Source organism: Leptonychotes weddellii, chromosome 10, assembly GCF_054177405.1.
Source record: "Leptonychotes weddellii isolate Sample4059 chromosome 10, ASM5417740v2, whole genome shotgun sequence".
Taxonomy (NCBI): domain Eukaryota; kingdom Metazoa; phylum Chordata; class Mammalia; order Carnivora; family Phocidae; genus Leptonychotes; species Leptonychotes weddellii.
In genome coordinates this window covers 58,507,790-58,527,362 of record NC_138378.1, presented here as the reverse complement: position 1 = coordinate 58,527,362, position 19,573 = coordinate 58,507,790, and the positions used below count along the sequence as shown (strand labels likewise).

The 19,573-nt window shown below is 38.3% G+C and overlaps 1 protein-coding gene across 1 annotated transcript in view; it reads right to left on the bottom strand.

The window, feature by feature from the left end:
- The window catches only part of GTF2A1L (general transcription factor IIA subunit 1 like), a 24,933-nt gene extending 12,728 nt beyond the window's left edge, over positions 1–12,205 (bottom strand). Inside the window, exons 1-4 of the mRNA XM_081832311.1 lie at positions 11,920–12,205; positions 9,265–9,366; positions 8,741–8,864; positions 384–439 (exon numbers count right to left, since the gene is read on the bottom strand). Of these exons, the coding sequence (XP_081688437.1) occupies positions 384–439; positions 8,741–8,864; positions 9,265–9,366; positions 11,920–11,940 (303 nt within the window). The 5' untranslated portion in view covers positions 11,941–12,205. The remainder of the gene's footprint in view (positions 1–383; positions 440–8,740; positions 8,865–9,264; positions 9,367–11,919) is intronic.
- Between the last annotated feature and the right edge of the window lie 7,368 nt (positions 12,206–19,573).

The following is a 19,573-nucleotide window of genomic DNA, read 5'->3' as shown; positions in this document are numbered from 1 at the left end:
AAAAAAAAAAAAAAATCAGAAAGTATCAACATCATCTATTTAGGGTCTACCTAGTATATAACATTATACCATGTATTAAAACTCCATAGAATTTAACTTCAGAAATTTCCTGAACTTGTAGATACTAACAATAGTATTTATAGATACTACTGCTAACAACTGCTCTGGAAGACAGGAAAAGTTGGTAAAGAAAATGTCAATTCTGAAACTCCTCAGTTTTTGCAACATGTATGTTTTAGAAGTTATTCCTGTCTCCCCATCCCTTACTATATCTTTTCTCATTCAAATGGGGGATTACGAATTACATCTATGCCCAGCCTCCTGCTACCATTCACTGAAAGTAAGGCATATACTTAAAAATATATATCAAATAGGCTACATACCAGTTCTGCTGTAGTAAAACTGGGAAGAGGTCTACCAGCAGGAATAACTAATGATGCTGTATAGAAAACAAAATAAACATTATACATTCGTTACAATTTGCCAGTTTAATAAAACTGCTAAGTATAGCTTGGGTGTTACACACAAACAATGAATCATGGAACACTACATCAAAAACTAATGATGTAATGTATGGTGATTAACATAATAAAATAAAATTTAAAAAAAAATGTTTTCCATCACTAACATGTCTGACCATGGTGAATTCTAAACTTCCTAACTGCAAGTGAGATAAATGAATTTAATTATATTTTTCCCCAAAAACTTCAGATAAAGATTTTACAACTAACCTGTTTTAAGTACCGAAAGAAAATATTTCATTGTTACAAAGTATAACATATACAGAAATCCAAATCCGTAAGAAAATACCTAGGTTATTTTTATTAAGTCAGTGTAGCACTAGATGTCCATTACAACTTTTGATAGGGGAGAAAAAGTAGTATTTATTCAAGTAGCACATTTCCCAAAGACTGTACTATTGAGCAAAGAATGTAACCCAACATAAACCATTCTAAATTTTATAGGCTCAAAAGAATTTCCAATTCATTCATTTCATGAAAAAGTTATTTACAATACTTTAGCCAACTAAGCCAGCACAACTACACAGTTTTAGGAATAAATGAGTAAGAACACGTCCCCACAAGTCTTTGCATGAAACAAGTATGACTACTAAAAAAATTACGAGAACAAATTCCTAGGAAAAGACCACCCCAACCTGCATTAAAGTTGCAACCTCACATATCTTTTATTACCTACCAATTTTCTATGCTATCTCTTTGTTTATAATACAGCTAAAACATTGACCTAATGGTTGGAAAGGGAAGCATTAAAAAATAAGTGTAAAGAACAAATAGTAACTATAGTAGAAAGACCTCAGTCGATCAATGTAACCTTAAAGTTTACCTCAAGGTTCATTTTACCTAGCTGAACATGACTATGATAGTATCATTTTGCCTTTTAATAAAAAAGAGAATGTTTTAGCGTGTTTATGCAGCACATATAATATTAAATGTAATGTTTATTATGGTGTTTTTTCACATACCACATTAAATTGTCCCAAAAATTTGCTTGACACTAAAGTGGCTCCATCATGAACAAGTCACTAGGAAGAGCAAATATTTTTTTTAAACTAACCATTCTTCCCACGTTAGAACAACAGAAGTGAAGCTACAGAGACTGATGATTAATGTAGCAGAAAATTATTTTTATCCTCTGTTCATCTATGGCTTTGCTTATTAACAGGCATTCTTTTAGAAAGGCTAAATTAGAAAGAACTGGTGTGGCAGGAACACAAGGGTATTAGTCTTAATTAGCTGAAGTGAGCGAAGCTTAAGCTAGTACAGCTGAAGCCATAGCCGGAGAGGAAATAAAAATCTGTTAACACGCTGTCCAAAGCAGTTAAATGAATTTCTTGAGGAAAAATAGCAACAACCCTCCTCTTTTAAATACCTTGCAATAAATCCTAAAGGATAATTCTCTAATCTTATATAAATCAAATAGAGCTATAAGAGTTTAAGAGTTTCTTTATAGTCATCAGAGTAAAAGCATTGAACAGTTTTATAGTGAAGTTTCATGCAGCTCCTACTTAATTTTGATACTAAATGCACCATTTGCATACTTTCACAAATTATATATACCATTATATGTGCCTGAAACACGCTTTTTAAAATATTCAAGATGGTTTCAATAACCAATTAACTTTTAACTGAATATGTGTCTTTACTTAAACTAGTAGTGTTAGAGGGCGCCTGGGTGGCTCAGTCGTTAAGCGTCTGCCTTCAGCTCAGGTCCTGATCCCAGGATCCTGGGATTGAGTCCCACATCGGGCTCCCTGCTCGGCGGGAAGCCTGCTTCTCCCTCCCCCACTCCCCCTGCTTATGTTCCCTCTCTCACTGTGTCTCTCTCTGTCAAATAAATAAATAAAATTAAAAAAAAAAAAACTAATAGTGTTAGAATTTTGGTCTTCATGTATATATTCTAGAAATATTAAATTTCACAAACAATAGCTTTACGATATAGAAAGAATTCAATCCCACAAATGTAATTTAATAAGTGTAAATTAAGAAAGAGATAATGTTACATAATAACATTTACAAGGCTATTTTTTTCCTATACAACAAGAAGTCTTTGCTACATTAAAGGCAGTTACTAACTTCACCATTCCTGGTCCTGCTTTAAACCATTACAAATCTTAATATCCAAGTCACATGACTCAAGAGGTGCAAAGACTGGTCAATATTCTTTGTGGCTACTCATTAACATATGCCCATCTCTGATAACCAAATTGAATATTCCTCAAATTACATCAAGAACCAACAGCATTGCTGAAATCTTCACCAGATCTAAATTCAAGAACTGGACATATAGTTTGTATCTGAAGGAGTTTGAATGCTCAAAGATGAAAGGTATCACAAACCTCTCAAAATTCCTATTCTTCCCTTTCTTGCTCCCACAATGACTGATGATAGTTTCATCAAAAAACTATGTGACATGAAGACCAAATAACACAGATTTGAATTGCTCTAGAAATAGGACAATCATAGACAAAGTGACTCCATGTCCCAGTTAACCCAGGACGGTCCTAGTTTACACCTACTATTCTGAGGTTATTATTAATGAAATCCCATTTCTCTCTCAAAAGTGGATTATAGGCAAAAGACCCAGAAGAGCCAGTGTCATAATCAAGGAGGAAAAAGTTGGAGGACTGACACTACCCCACTTCAAGACTTACTAGAAAGCTGCAGTAATCAAGACAGTGTTACCTGGTGAAAGAACAGACAAATACATCAATGGAACAGAACAGAGAGCCAAGAAAGTGACCCATATAACATAGTCAACCTGATCTTTAACACAGAAACCAAGGCAATACAATGGCACAAAGATAGTCTCTTCAACAAATGGCTGAACTGGCTATCCAATGCAAAAAACATGAAACTAGACATAAACTTTACACCCTTCAAAAACAAATGACTAAACATAGATCAGACCTAAATGTAAAATGCGAAACTACAAAATTCCTAGAAGATAGAAGAAAATCTAGATGACCATGAGTGTGGCAATAACTTTAGATTCAACACCAAAGGTACAATCCATGAAAGAAATAACTGATAAGCTGGGTTTTATTAAAATTTAAAACTCCTTTCAAAAAAACATCAGGATAATATGAAAAGACACAGGTTGGAAAAAAATGTTGCAAAAGACATATGTGATAATAGGCTGTTATCCAAAATACACAAAGAATTCTTAAAACTCAACCATAACAACCCAATTAAATAATGGGCCAAAGACCTTAAAAGACACTTTGTCAAAGAAGATATAAATGGCAAATAATCATATAATATGCTCCACATCATAAGTCATCAAGAAAATGCAAATTAAAACAATGAGATACCACTACATCCCTATTAAAATGGACAAAATCCAGAACACTGATAACACCTAATGTTGGCAAGGATGTGGAGCAACAGGAACTCTCACTCATTGCTTGTGGGAATGTGAAATGGCACAGTCACTTTTAAACACAATTCGGTGGTTCCTTACAAAACTAAGCATACAACCCAGTAGTCACTCTCCTTGGTAGTTGAAAACTTACATCCACACATAAACCTCCACACAGCAGCTTTATTCCTAACTGCCAAAACTTGGCAAACTGTAGGTGAACAATTAAATAAACTGGCACATCCAGACAATGGAATATTATTCAGTGTTGAAAAGAAATGAGCTATCAAGCCACAAAAAGATATGAGGGAATCCTAACACCATATTACTAAGTAAAATAAGCCAATCTGAAAAGGCTAGATACTACATGATTGATTCCAACTATAGGACATTCTGAAAAGGTAAAACTATGGAGACAATAAAAGTACCAATGGTTGCCCTGAGTTGGTGTGGTAGGAAAGAATGAATAGGAGGAGCACAGAAGATTTCTAGGACAGTGAAAATACCCTGTATGATACTGTAATGATGGATACAAGTCATTATAAATTTGCATAAACACATAGTATATACAACACCAAGAACAGTAACAAACTATGGACTTTGGGTGTTTATGGTATGTCAATGTAGGTTCATTGTAGCAAATGTACCCCTCTGGTGGGGGATGTTGATAACTGAAGAGACTATGCATGAATGGGGGCAAGAGGCATATGAGAAATCTTTGTACCTTTTCTTAAATTTGTTGTGAATGTAAAGTTCTAAAAACATTACGTCTTTTTCAAAAAGTGGATTATAAACTATATGTAATCACCCTAAGAATAGAATAGCAGTTCTTGCAAACCCCCAGGGGTCCATGAGACCCTTTCAATGTGTTCACAAGGTCAAAATATTTTTATAATACCAAGACAATAAAAATTATTTTTTCACTTCTCAATTTTTTTGTTCTTTGACATTTGCGCTTACAGTGCAGAGCACTGATGAGTAAAAGTGAAGGGACCTTGGGGCTCCTGGGTGGCTCAATCAGTTAAATCTCCAACTTCTTTTTTTTAAAGATTTTATTTTTTAGAGAGAGACTGCATGTGCACCAAAGGGGGAAGGAGGAGAGGAAGAGAGACAATCTCAAGCAGACTCGCCACTGAGCACAGAGCCCGATGAAGGGCTCCATCCCAGGACCCCAAGATCATGACCTGAGCCGAAACCAAGAGGCGGAGGCTCAACAGACTGAGCCACCCAGGTGCCCTAAGCATTTGACTCTTGATCTCAGCTCAGGTCCTGATCTCAGGGCCATCAGTTCAAGCCCTGTGTTGGGCTCCATGCTGGGTGTAGAGCCTACTTTAAAAAAATTATAAAAAAAGTAATTGGGGCACCTGGGTGGCTCAGGTCATGATCCCAGGGTCCTGGGATCAAGCCCCATATCGTGCTCCCTGCTCAGTGGGAAGCCTGCTTCTCCCCCTCTACCTCCCGGTCCCCCTCCCCCTGCCTGTGTTCCCTCTCTTGCTGTGTCTCTGTCAAATAAATAAATAAAATCTTAAAAAAAAAAAAAAAAGTGAAGGCACCTTAGCATGAATTAAGGCAGTATTACCAAACCTGACTAGTGGTCAGTTTATTTGTTCTCCATCACCGCTCACTCACAGTAAAAAAGAGAAAAAAAAAACAGCAACAATAAAACAGTTTCACTAAAGAAGGTCCTGAATGTAACCATAAAGAATTATTTTTATGAAATTTCAACCCTCAAAGATACTTCCTCTTAATAATGTGGGATGAAATGGGAAGAACACAAAGCATTTCTGCAGCATACAGATACACAAGGAAGTATATGGAAAAGGACTGGTGCTGTTATTTAAGTTGAGAGCTGACCTCACCTCTTCAAGAAACACTATTTTTACTTGAAAGAATAAGTGACACAAACTATGGTTATTCAGACATGTCTCTTTGGCAGTCATTTTTTTTTTTTTTAAATGAACCAAGTGTGCCCATCACTTCAAGAAAAACAAACTGACAGTCTTTATTTGGCAATGGTAAAATTCAAGCTTTCAACTAAAAATCTTAATTTTGTAAACTTTATATCCACCACAGTGAGCCTGATAGCTTCCCAATACTTTTCTGATGAAATGTGTGGTGATATTAATAGTATTTTTTTATCTTGTATAATGAAAGTGTCAAGTGCGTAACTGAGTGAAACAATATTTTCCAAATAACTAACGTATGTTACAAAAATCACACACAGGTTAAGGAGTCCTTCAAAGTGCAAGACACACCAGTGAACTTTAACATTACAAAAAGTCCACTGATTAAGTTTCAGATTCCACCTTGTAACTAAGCTCTCAGAAACTACCACTTGTTGAGTTTTAGTATAGTATCAAGTTACCTGAAATTGCTATTAAAATACCCCTCTTTTTCCAATTATACACCTGTGGAAGGGTAGATTTTCTTCATATACTTTAGCCAAAACTACGTATCACAACAGATTGAATTTAGAAATAGATATGAGAATCCAGCTGCCTTGTATTAAGCCAGACATTAAAAAGATTTACAGAAAAGAAAAACAATGCCACTCCTCTCATTAAATACTTTTTGTTCTGGAAAATAGTTTTGTTTTTTTTTTTGACAGAGAAAGACACAGCGAGAGAGGGAACACAAGCAGGGGGAGTGGGAGAGGGAGAAGCAGGCTTCCCGCCGAGCAGGGAGCCCGATGCGGGGCTCGATCCCAGGACCCCGGGATCATGACCTGAGCCAAAGGCAGACGCTTAATGACTGAGCCACCCAGGCGCCCCCTGGAAAATAGTTACTTTTAACAAATATATGTTATTATGTTAACATATAATGAATTTTTTGAATTTATAAAACATTTTTTAAATTTCTCAGCTTTAATCTCTAATATGATAGATACTTAACAACCCACATAAAAGAAAGCTCTTCAAGGTCCTCAAGTTTTAGGAGTGTAAAGGGGTCCTGAGACCCCCCCCCAAAAAAAAAAAAGTGAACTGAAGATACAGGAAATTATTAAGCAAATGGATAATAGAGTCAAAGAAAATATGACAGGGCAAAAGCTTTAAAGATAGAACAAAGGCAAATAACTTACTCCATTGTAGATTTAATTTGAACTTGTTATCAAGAGATAAAAAGGCTGTAGAAGTTAGTTTAGGTTATTTTAATCAGGCTTTCAAAAGCCTACAATGAGAAGATATAATTAAGAAGTACTTCAATTTTATGAGGCTATTTACTTCAAGAATCTTATTATAGGGAACCTAGAAATGAAGAGGGATAAAAACAAGGCCTGTAATGCGTTTTTAAAGGATACATGTACTGCCTCCTAAACCTTTTCATTATAAATGATGTAGAAAAGAATAAAAACTGTCTTGTTTAAATGGAATTATTTCTATTATTCTAACTTCCAAGAAAGAAAATAAGAATACAGTACAGAATGAAAGCCAGCTAGACATATTAGTTGCAAGACTATTTTGTGATTTAAATCACTGGTAATATTACCATCTTGCGGCAAAATCAAGTATTGCAATTTTGAATGACAAAGAACCTGGGCAGTGTTAACTGCTTTTGATAAAAAACAGTCTAGTCTTTCATTCCTCCACACTGGCCACCCTCCAAGTCACTCCAAGGTTTAAAAAAAAAAAATTCTTTAAAGTTCTTCAATAAAGAAAAAATGTTATTTAAATAGAGAAATAAAAGGGATGACTTAATAAAATAGTTAAGTTAAAAACAAAGGCATAACCAAAACTCTAGAAACTGATGTAAAATGTTTCAGTGTGTCAACTTAGTAATTAAAACTGCTGTGGCTAATTCTTATAGAGCAAAGTTATACTTTATAAGCGTTAACATTAGATAAAAGTTAAGTCTGGTAATTCAATATTCATTGTTAACTTATTTCTTTTTTTAAGTTATAATTGCAGCCACACTTAAATTCTCTTCTTTTGTAATAAACAAGATACTAGCCTCCTTACTATTTTCTCTTCACCTTGGCCCATGTGATTTACCTTTGAATCTTCCCAAGTGTGCAATGAACAGCCTAGTTATTACTGACAATCCAATCCAAAATCTACCCTCACTTCTGGCAGACATTAATCTACTTCAACTAAACCAAATATAACCTGTGTGTGTGTGCTGGATGTAGACATACATACACACACACACACACACACACACACACATTAGGATAGCATAAAAATTGTTAAGAATCAGAAAAGAAGGAATAAACGCTAGAAAGATAGCACAGTATCATTTTTTTTTCTTAGTCACTTTTTTCCAGTTTAAATTGATACACATAATATGGAAAATTATTTCCCTCAAAAGCAGAAGTTTCAAGTCCAAGAAATGAAAAGTACGCAGGGTTAATTTCTAGCCATCATTATGTAATATCCAAACCGTGAAGTAGCCTGAATAATCTCCATATTCTTGTTAACTCTCCATTTTGCTTCCAATACAATAACAGATTTATAATATATACAACAAGCAAGAGAAAGATAAAGAATGCACAAGCATGCAACCACCCATCTTTCCCTCTGCTTTTTCAGCAACGGTGGCTGGGTTACTCCTTGACTCAACCCAATCAAATTCTCTGAAATAACTAGTGGGTACTCCCAATAGCACAAACAATGTAACTTGTTCCTCTGAAGTAACACTTGGTCATCCTTGTGGACTTTAATATTTTGAAAAGCTAGCTTGAATAACCTAATTTTGTCGCCAATAATTATGGGATGACGGCTTATTCTGTGTTCATTTAATAGTAATGGTTTTGAGGTCCAAGCCCTCTCACCTTAAGAACATTACCCTGTCTAATATAAAGCCACCACAAATGAGAATTTGTTCTGAAGACCACAATAGTACTAATTTACTAGCTATATCCAACCTGTTGATGACTGCAATGTTTGGTGCAAGCTGTTTGGCAACTGAAGGGTGAACACAGGTGAATGGACGCTATTTCTGAAGAAGTCCTCCGTTGCTTTAGACTGCAAAACCTTTGTTTCCCAGAGCTGTGGAGAAAAAAAAGTTTGTTAAAAAAAAAAAAATGGGATATCTAGGTCTTTAACTTTATAATAAAATGTCAGCTGATGGCACAATGAATGGGTAAACATTAAACTATAATTAAGGGGTTAAAACTGTAATTTATCAGTTTTTTGAGAAAACAGAAAGGGATGGGGCACCTGGGTGGCTCAGTTGGTTAGGCGACTGCCTTCGGCTCAGGTCATGATCCTGGAGTCCCAGGATCGAGTCCCACATCGGGCTCCCTGCTCAGCGGGGAGTCTGCTTCTCCCTCTGACCCTCACCCCTCTCATTCTCTCTCTCTGTCATTCTCTCTCTCTCAAAAATAAATAAAATTAAAAAAAAAATTAAAAAAAAAAACAGAAAGGGCAACTTGTATTGTCTACAAACCTGCTTCAAGTCTTTTAAAACTTGTTCCTCTATACCTTCTTCAGCAAATAGATCCCGCACTCCTTCAATTACATCTTCAATTACAGATTTGTAGAGTTTAGGCTACAAAAAAGCAATTGTTAACATTTTAAACTCTCAAGCTTGAATGTATTCAGTGTACATACAGTGTATACTTTCTTATGGTTTAAAGAAAAACCACCATAAGGATTTTACTAAGTTCAATCTACTCCCAGTATAGTCTCAGCTGTCCATAAATTCTGACCCATAGTCTCAGGCTATCTACAAGGCTGACTTACAGAACTACAATCAAATATGAGATAATAATTCATCAAGATGGTAGGTTACAGTTACTTGGTTTTTCTGTCAGAATTTAACCTTCCGGGATGCCTGGGTGGCTCAGTCATTGGGCGTCTGCCTTTGGCTCAGGTCCTGATCCCAGGGTCCTGGGATCGAGCCCTGCATTAGCCCCACATCGGGCTCCCTGCTCAGCGGGGAGCCTGCTTCTCCCTCTCCCACTCCCCCTGCTTGTGTTCCCTCTCTCACTGTCTCTCTCTGTGTCAAATAAATAAATAAAATCTTTAAAAAAAAAAAAAAAGAATTTAACTTCCCCCTCCTTTTATTTTTTTATTTAAATTCAACTAACTGACATATAATGTATTACCAGTTTCAGAGGTAGAGGTCAGTGATTCATCAGTTGTGTATCACACCCAGTGCTTATTACATCACATGCCCTCCTTAATGTCCATCATCCAGTTACCCCATCCCCCACCCCTCCCCTCCGGCAACCCTCAGTTTGTTTCCTATGATTACAAGTCTCTTCTGGTTTGTCTCCCTCTCTGGTTTCATTTGTTTTATTTTTTCCTCTCTTCCCCTCTGATCCTCTGTTTTGTTTCATAAATTCCACATGAGTGAGATCATATGATAATTGTCTTTCTCTGATTGACTTATTTCGCTTAGAATAAATTCATTTAAGGCAGGTGGAAACGAACCTACTGTCTTCAACTTACTTTTTTCTCAAAGAGGCCAAAGGAGTTTTTAGAGTTCACTATATTACTTCCACATATGTGACTAAGTTGCAAGCCATAAGATTGAGACAAGCACTTACAATAGAGTAACCAAAGACTATCCCCCTTCCAAAATACAGGTAGTCCAAAAACTATAGTGAACCACTGTCAAGCAAAAGTACTACTGCACCAAAATGGATTCCTAACAGAACGTAAACAGAGCATCAATGAACCATACCCTTCCACAAGATTTGGCAATAAAAACTGTGGCATTCTAGGACTGCTCTTTCATACTACCCAGTAAACACTCTATAAATACTCCTGCTCACACCAAGAGTAGTTAGGCTTAAAAGTAATCCCTCTAAAGATCCTGGGTAAGCTTCTGAATAGGCCAATCAGTAACATGTTATTCACAGGCCTATCCATTAAGATTAAGTGCCCTAGATTAGTTGCTTCTTCTCAGTTTACCCTGATAAAGGCATACTAAAGTGCTACTTCAGTGTTCATCCCAGCTAGCTGGATCACATTTACAGCAAGAGGAAAAAACTCCTAGAGCTAAAAACTTCCTTAAGATCCACCCTCAGAGTATAAAAGCAGCTGTCAAAAATAAACCATCAGAACACAATTTTTCAAAAGCAAAATAGGTATTGAACATACTTCCTCTTCTGGAACTAAGGTTAGACTTTATACCCTTTCCCTGTTACCTTCATTAGAACTATGTATAGTCCAGGAAGTACATCTTAACCTCTTCTTTTTTAAAAGAAAACACACACAGCCCTCCGTAAAGTTCACCATCAGATAAAATGGTACACAGGGTAAAATTATATTCAAGCCTGAGTATTTTACATATCTTAAAATACATTATCAAAAAATGGATACACATTGAAATAACGTGTCTCTAAAAATGGACCCTTTTATGCTGCAGATGTGTACATGGAACCCATAAAATAACAGACCCGGACAAGCCCACTGCCTTTCACCAAATATGAAGTTGGTTCAGGTGAACTGAAAATAAAGGTGACTCCTCGTTTTTCTCTTTAATTCAGCTTTTTAAAATTGATAGAGCGTTTCACAAGTGCCATTTTAGCCCGTCAATTCTCACTGTAAGGGTAGGAGATCAAGGTTTGTGTTTAATTCCAAGTGTATACTTAGGCATTCAGGATGGGGAAATGGGGGTAGGAGAGAACTCAAAAAACATGCATGGGGTCACACGAAGTATCACATCACTTGTTACTTCAGGTAAATAATATAGCTCCCAATCAACAAAGGCCATAGGGAAAGTAAGAATTACAGTGGGAGTACAACTGAACTCGGGAATTTTCTAAACCTACAGGAAACTGGGAGGGTCAACGTGAGCTTCAGCTCTAACCACCTCTGCCAGACAACCTCAGTGCGGTGAGGACCGCGCGGAGGAGGAGGCCGTGGTTCCCCCAGCGGGCGGATCCCAACTTCCCGCTGAGCTACTACTGGTCCTCATCGGCTTCCTCCAGCGCGGAGGAGAACAGCCGCGGCCACTAAGGCGAGGGTTTCTGAAAGGCTGTGAAGGGCCAGGAGGGGAAAATGTGTGTGCAGGACTGGGCTGCCGTGACACCTGGACCAGCCCTCCCTCCACACAGAGCACAGGCCTAGGGGCCGGGCTGGTCCTCCTTACCACGGGGTTGGCGCAGGCCATGACAGCGGCTCCGGCGCCTCTCCCCTCGCGCCTGCGCGACACGCGGTGCCCGACCGAGGCCTCCTGGCCGCTCGCTTTGAACGCCTTGCACGTTGCCTGCGCAACTACGCAGGGACGCTGGGGGCGGGGCAGGGGAGGAGAGAAAGCTAGTGGGCCGAGCAGGCTTCCCCGGAGAGAGGGAAGAGGTTGGTGTGCATGAGCCAAGAAGCCAGCTGAACTGGGCTGGTTAAGTGCGATCTAAACAGCTTTGGACCGTTCAACGGACCCCTGAGGAAACTTTATTTCCTCAGTCTGTAAAGTAAAGACTGAGAAAATAGGGGGGACGCAATGCAGTGGTAGATTCCAGTTCACCTTCAGCTTGAGGGGGGGGGGGTTGGGCCAGGGAAGTGGGGAGACTAGCCGCTTCTGTCCTCTCCTTCTACCAATTTTCTCCCCTCCCACTACGCCCCGCGCACAGCTGAACTCCAGTAAAAATATAACAAAAACCAACTCGTCTGTGATTGATTCTCAAAGTGTAGGACAGCAAATCAGCATCATCTGGGAACCTGTTAAAAATGCAAATTATTGGGCCAACCCCAGACCTACCTAATCAGAAGCTCTAGAGATGGGGCCCAGCATTCTGTAATTTCAGCATGCTCTCCAGATGATTCTGATGGTCGCTGAAATGAGTTTCACTGTCCCAAGACAAAGATTCTCAGCTTTGGCCTTCCAGTGAAATCACCTGGAGAGTTTAATAAACATTTGGCACCTGAGTCTCGCCGCAGAGACTCTGATTCTATTACGCAGCTTAGGTGGAGAACGACTGCTAAAATAAAGTCAGCACCAGGCACTACCCAGACTCCTTTTCCTCCTCAGGTAAAAATCACCATCTCTTGACCTGCAATAATTCCCTTCCCCCCTGAAAGGTAGAGCATTTAGGAGCATACCTTGACTAGGACTGAGAGTAAATCTAAGCATAGATAATGTGGAGTCTTAAGAAAAAGTCATCTATTGTCACTACTCTGCCTTTTAAATAGCCTTTCTAGTCTGCAGATAGGTCCTGACTTAACCAGATGGCTAGGTTATTTAATGATTTAAAAATCATATTAAGTTTAAAATTGGCTGGTTTTTTATTTGTATGTATAAATTCATTAGAGCTCTTTATGCCCTACCACTCTGTATTTGCTTTGCCTGGGTCAGGTACCTTATGATTTGGGAGTTTCAAGCAGCTGATTTATATGAAACCCTTTAGTAGACTCTGAAATTAAAAACCATCTGAGATTTCCTTTACAAAATGCCAAGAATTTTATATAGTAACTTTTAATGATTGTACCTCTACCTGGCAGTTTACTACCAGAAGTATTCAAAATGACTTATCTGTCACCCAAAATAGAAAAGCTAAAAGCAGTCATTGATTTCTACTGATATTATAAAATCCAATTAAATTATTCAAGCTGAGAAATAAGAAACCTGAAAGGTCTCTTGTTTTCCAACTTTTCATAGTCAAGTTTTAAGACCTTATTCTTACATGCATATGATTGGTAATCACCTAACAGCGCATTGTTTTTATATTACTTCTTCATATATTTTACCTTTCTCAAGGCTATACTATAGATCATACGTATTTTTGAAACTAAATTTGGCCCTTAGTCCCCATAAAAAGTGTGACTTAGAGTTGAATTGTTAATGCTTTTGTATACTTAGTAGACTCAGGGCACAGAGAGGTTATGTAACTTTGGCAGAGAAATGTCAGCAGCTTTCCATTTGCCCCTTGTTGTCTGTCTGGATGGTCACCAGTAGACTCAGATGTAATTTTTCCCCAATAATAAACAATGGCTTTTAGAGGAGGTATACTTTAACCTCTAGGTGAAATCTAGGTGAATCCAAGTTGTAAGTCTGCTCTGGACCTGTGGCTGCCACCATCCAAGATGGCCCACAGTGATCCTCACCTCCTGGCATTCACAACCTTGTGTTGTCCCCTCCCACATTGTACTATGGTTTGTCTGGATGGCCAATAGAATAAAGCAGAAGTGATGTTGTATCACTCTTAAATGAGGTTAAAACTGATTGTGGCTTCCTTCCTTGAGATTCCTTCAGATCACTCACTTTGGGAGACAACGGAGGTCATGTTGTGAGGACACTCGGGCACTCAGGTAGCGTGTGGAGAGGCCTGTGTGACAAGGCACTGAGACTCAAGCCCATGGCCAGCAAAGATCAGAAGTCTGTAGACAACTACACGAGTAACCTTGGAAATCGATCCTTCCCCCTTTGGGTGATCAGATTATTTATTGCAGCCCCAACTGACAGCTCGGCTGCATTCCTTTGAGAGACCCTAAACTAGAACCACCCTCTAGGCACTTCATGATTGTCAATCCTGAGAAACTGTGTGAGATAATAAATGCATGCCAATTTAAGCTTAAATTTGGGGATAATTTGTTACACAGCATGAGATAACTAATACAGGACCCATTGTCTGACTGGATTGTGACTAGCGAAGGTTTAGTTTTCCCTCATTGTAATCTCAGCATTTAAAGTTTTTTGAATACCCTCATCAATCATGAAAGCATTTGACAGGTATGTAAAAGAATCTTTAAAGACTGATATTTGGTGGCATTGATCCCAGGTGACCATCAAACAAGCAAACTCTTATAGTCATGTAATGGTCATATTTCTTTCGTCCATTTTTCAAGCCCATCAGGGCAGTGTGTTGCATACACAAAACACTTTTGATGCTAAAATTGAAATTTCAAGATCCCCGAGCTTCAGTGAGGCAATCTTCAGTGACTATTTTTTATGTTAGTAAATAGAAAATAAAAAAGGAATGCTGAGGCCTTTGTCCTTCCTTGAGCACTCAGTTCTTTGAAATTACACCTGCAGCAAAGCACAAAGCTCTTCCCTAGCTGCCCATCACAATTCAGAGCATCAGATTTTCATTTTCCCGTGCTTTGTTTACAGACTAGAATACATAATATTTCATTTATAACACACACCAGTTTTGCGACATTTAAACAAATCTAATGATTGGATTAATTTCTTTGTATTCTGTATATTCTCATTATTTTTGCCTGGAGGTCTCAGTGATACTACCATTACCTTTTACATATTAAATTCTACAAATTCAGGGCATTTCAGTAACTGTACAGACTCTAAATTATATATTTAATCCGTAATGAAAAATACAAGTTAGTCTACGAATTATATGGCTTGAGGGAGCAAATATTCATAATTAGTTTCTGAACATTTTGCAACCACTGCACTGAACTCAGCAGTGTTGTGTTTCTCTGCCTGTTTCATCCTTCACATCTTCCAGGAAATGAAAATGCAGATAATCTCTGCCTCACCTTGTAACTTTGAAATGGTTACAATGTTGGTAGTTCTGATTTATTTACATTCTGTACTTTTGTAACATTTTCCATTTTGTAATCCAAAATCAACTTACATTATTTGAACATCAGATATTGCTTCTCCATAATAAATTCCCCCTTCCCACTCCAACAGGATTTCAGTTAAAATGACTGTTTCACAATGCTATGGCCAACTGGTGACCTTATCCCCTGGTGGAACACTCTTAATGATCACATTACTGCCTCTTTCAAAATATTTTACTATTAAAGAGATGTATACATTATGTACGTATGAAAATTAGTGATTATAATTAACTCACTGAAAGTGTGGAGGATGACTTCAAACACAATTTTCCCCATGGCTACTTTTTCAACATTCTCATCACGGTCTGATAAGGATTCAGTAATTTCCTAGCTAACAAATGATTCCATTTTCATTCTTTAAATCACAATATGTATAATCATACATGAACATGAAATATTAGCAAGGATAATATCCATTGTCTCCAGTGAATTTTCCAACCTAAATTTCTACTTAGAGAAGATAGAAGTAAAGACGAATAAAGCTGAGCTTAAGGCTATGATTTGGTTAGAACAAACTAGCTTTGTTCCCACAATAACTGTACTTTTCTTCTTACCTAATTTGTCTCGTTTTATAAGAGGTAAATGGCAGCATCTTGAATATTCTATATTGTTTCCTTAGGTGCTTCAAATATCAGGAGAGGCAGGGAAAACATGGAGTAGACATACTTCTTCCTATTCCTCCTGCTAAATATAGCTAAAAAAAAAAACAAACCTCTGGATTTTATATATAAAACAAACATCAGAAGACCCTGAATGGTAGAGAGAAGGGCCCAGCCCAGTTAGGGACTTTACAACCCAGAGAATGGCACAGTAGTGAATTCCCTGGCTTTCTTTTTGCCTCATGTATCCTAAACTGGGTGCTGGTGAAGTAAGCAAACCAGAAATACCAAAGGTCACAGACAAAAAAAGCACAAGACCCTTCTCTTTCTAGCCAAAGGACCAGGAAAGGGGCAACAAGACAGAAAATTCTTAAACAACACTGCAGTCAAACACACAGAAAAGATTGGCTCCACCCCACCCCTGTCAGCGAAGGCAAAGGAAGGAGTTTAGACTTCCACTCTTGCCCACAGGTAATGAGGTAGAGCCATTCCCACAATGTCACTGGAGACCCCATGGGACACTGGGACTTGCAGGCCACCCTGCTACAATGAGACATCCCCATCACCCACTGGGGTTGTGTCAGAGAAGGTTCTGTTGGCAATAGTGGGACCTGCCCCTTGCAGCACCCGTGGAGGCCCGGTCAGAAGGAGCAGCAAGGCACCGCTCCCTGTCTCAGCCAGGGTGATGTCAGTGGTAGCCTGCGGGGGAGCCTGAGCTTCTCCCTGACCCAACAGTAACGAGAGCTCCTCCCTCCCCTGGGGTGTCCACAGAGGCTGAGAGGAGACCAGGCCCTTCTCCTCCACTTGGCAGTAGCAAGATGGCACTCTCACCTTCCCCCACTGACCCGGTGTCCTAGGAGACCTGCCAAAACAAATTTGAAGAAGATTCGGTCTCATAATAACCAAAATGTCCAGCAAGCAACTGAAAATCATCTGTCTTACCAAGATCCAGGAAAATCTCAACTTGAATGAGAAAAGACAATCAGGAGACACCAACATAGAGATGACTAAGGTGTTGGAATTTTCTGACAAGGATTTTAAAGCAGTCTTCCTAAAACTGTTTTGATGGGCAATTAAGCAAGCAATTTAATGACCACTTTGAAATGAAATGAAATGAAATGAATTTCACAAAACGAAAACATGGAAAGTCTCCACAAAGAAATAGAAGATATAAAGAAGAACCAAACAGAAATTTTATGACCAAAAAATAGAATAACCAAAATAAAAAATTCTATGGATGGGCTTGTTATGGGTTAATTATATCTCCCAAAAAGGTATGTGGAAGTCCAAACCCCAGTAACTCAGAATGTGACCTTATTTGGAAATAGAGTCATTGCAGATGGCTTAAGATCCTTTAAGAGATATCCTTTTAAGAGAAGGACAAAGACACACAGAAAGAAAACAGTCACATGACAACCGAGGCCGATAGTGGACGGATGCACCTATAAACTAGGAACACCAAAGATTGTCAGCAAACACCAGAAGCTAGAAAAAGCAAGGAAGAAATTCTCCCATACAGGTTTCAGAGGGAGTATGCCTCTGTCAACACCCTGATTTCAAACTTCTAGCTAAACTTCAAACTAGGACAATTCATTCCTGTTATTTCAAGTTTCTCAATTCATAGGAGTCTGTTATGGCAGTCCTAGGAAACCAATCCAAGACTCAGCAGCAGAATGGAGAGGACAAAGGAAAGGATCAATGAACTTGAAAATAGAACGATAGCCCAATTTGAACAACAAAGAGAAAAACAGACAAATTGAAATGTAAGTCTTTCTGGTCAGGAATCATAAAGGCCAGAAGAAAGTGGGCTGAAAGAACTGTTAACTCACTATCCCAAATGCAGTGATAACATCATTCAGGGAAAAAAGAAAAAATCAAAATATTCTCAAATGAAAAGAAACTAAGATTATTTATCACCAGCAAAACTACCCTAAAAGAATGGTTAAAGGAAGTTCTTGAAATAGAAAGGAAATGATAAAAGGAAGAATATAAGGAAGGAAGGAGGGAAGGAAGAGAGAGAAAGAAAGAAAGAAAAAGAAGAAAGAAAGAAAGAAAGCAAAAGAAAGAAAGAGAAAAGAAAGGAGGGAGGGAGGAAGAAAGAAAGGAGGGAGGGAGGAAGAAAAAGAAAGAAAAGTAAAAATGGTTAAATGTAATAGACTTCCTTCTCTGGGCTTTTTGAGTGTGTTTGACAGTTGAGGCAAAAATTATAACATTGCCTCATATTGTTCTCAAATTCTATTATCAATGGAGGAGGATAGAGGAAGATAAGTTTTCTTCAATTCACTGGAACTGGAAAAATGTTGACGGATAAGTTATGTATGTATAATATAATACCCAGAGCAACCACTAACAAAAGCTACACAAAGAAATACATTCAAAAATACTATAGACAAATCAAAATGGAATTCTAAAACAAAAAATGCACAAGTAACCAACAGGAAGGCAGGAAAAGAAAAGAGAAATAAAAAATAGAGGGAAGAAACAGAAAAAGACAGGCACAGACTAGCGTTGGCAAGAACGTGAAGAAGTGTAAATGGTGCAGCTACTTTGGAAAACAGCTTGGCAGTTTCTTGAAAAGTTAAATATAAATTTACCACATGACCCAGCCATTCCACTCATACTCTAGAGAAATGAAAACATGTCCACACAAACACTGATACATGAATGTTCATAGCAGCACTGTTGATAATAGCAAAAAAGTGGGGAAAACCCAAATGCCCATCAAATGAGAAATAGGAAGATAAAATGTGGTATAGCCATACAATGGAATACTATTTGACAATAAAAAGGAATGAAGCACTGATATGTGCATGAACCTGTATGAACATAGATACACAATATCGATAAGCCTCAAAAGCATGATACTAAGTTAAAGAAGCCTGAGACAAAAAACTTATATTGTTCAAATCTATTTATGTGAAATGTCCAGAAAAAGCAAATATACAGAGACTGAAATTAGATTAGCAGTTGCCTGGGGCTGGGATGAAAATAGGAAGTGACTGAAGGGACGCCTGGGTGGTCAGTCGGTTAAGCGTCTGCCTTTGGCTCAGGTCATGACCTCGTGGTCCTGGGATGGAGCCCTATGTTGGGCTCCGAGCTCAGCAGGGAGTCTGTTTCTCCCTCTCCCCGCCCACCCCCCACGTGTGCTCTCTCTCTCTCTCTTTCAAATAAAGAAAGAAAATCTTTAAAAAGGAAAAAGAGAAGTGACTGAAGATGGGCTCAAGGAAGTTTTGGGGGAAGATGGAAATGTTCTAAAATTGATCGTGGGTGATGGTTATACAATGCTGTGAATGCACTAAAAATCTTCGAGTTGTACACTTAAAACCGGTGAATTTTATGAGACCTAGTCATCAAGAAAACTGTTACAAGGGATCAAGGGATCAGGGGAGGCTCTCTTCTCTAGGGTGGATCTAATTTTTTTTAATTGTGGTAAAACACCCATACCATAAAATTTGCCATCTTAACCATTTTTTCAAAGATTTTATTTATTTATTTTAGAGAAGAAGAGAGAGAGAGAGCTCAGGTGAATGAGTGGGGGTGTGGCACAGAGGGAGAGAATCTCAAGCAGATTCCCCGCTGAGCGCAGAAGCCCGACGTGGGGCTTGATCATGCGACCCTGAGATCATG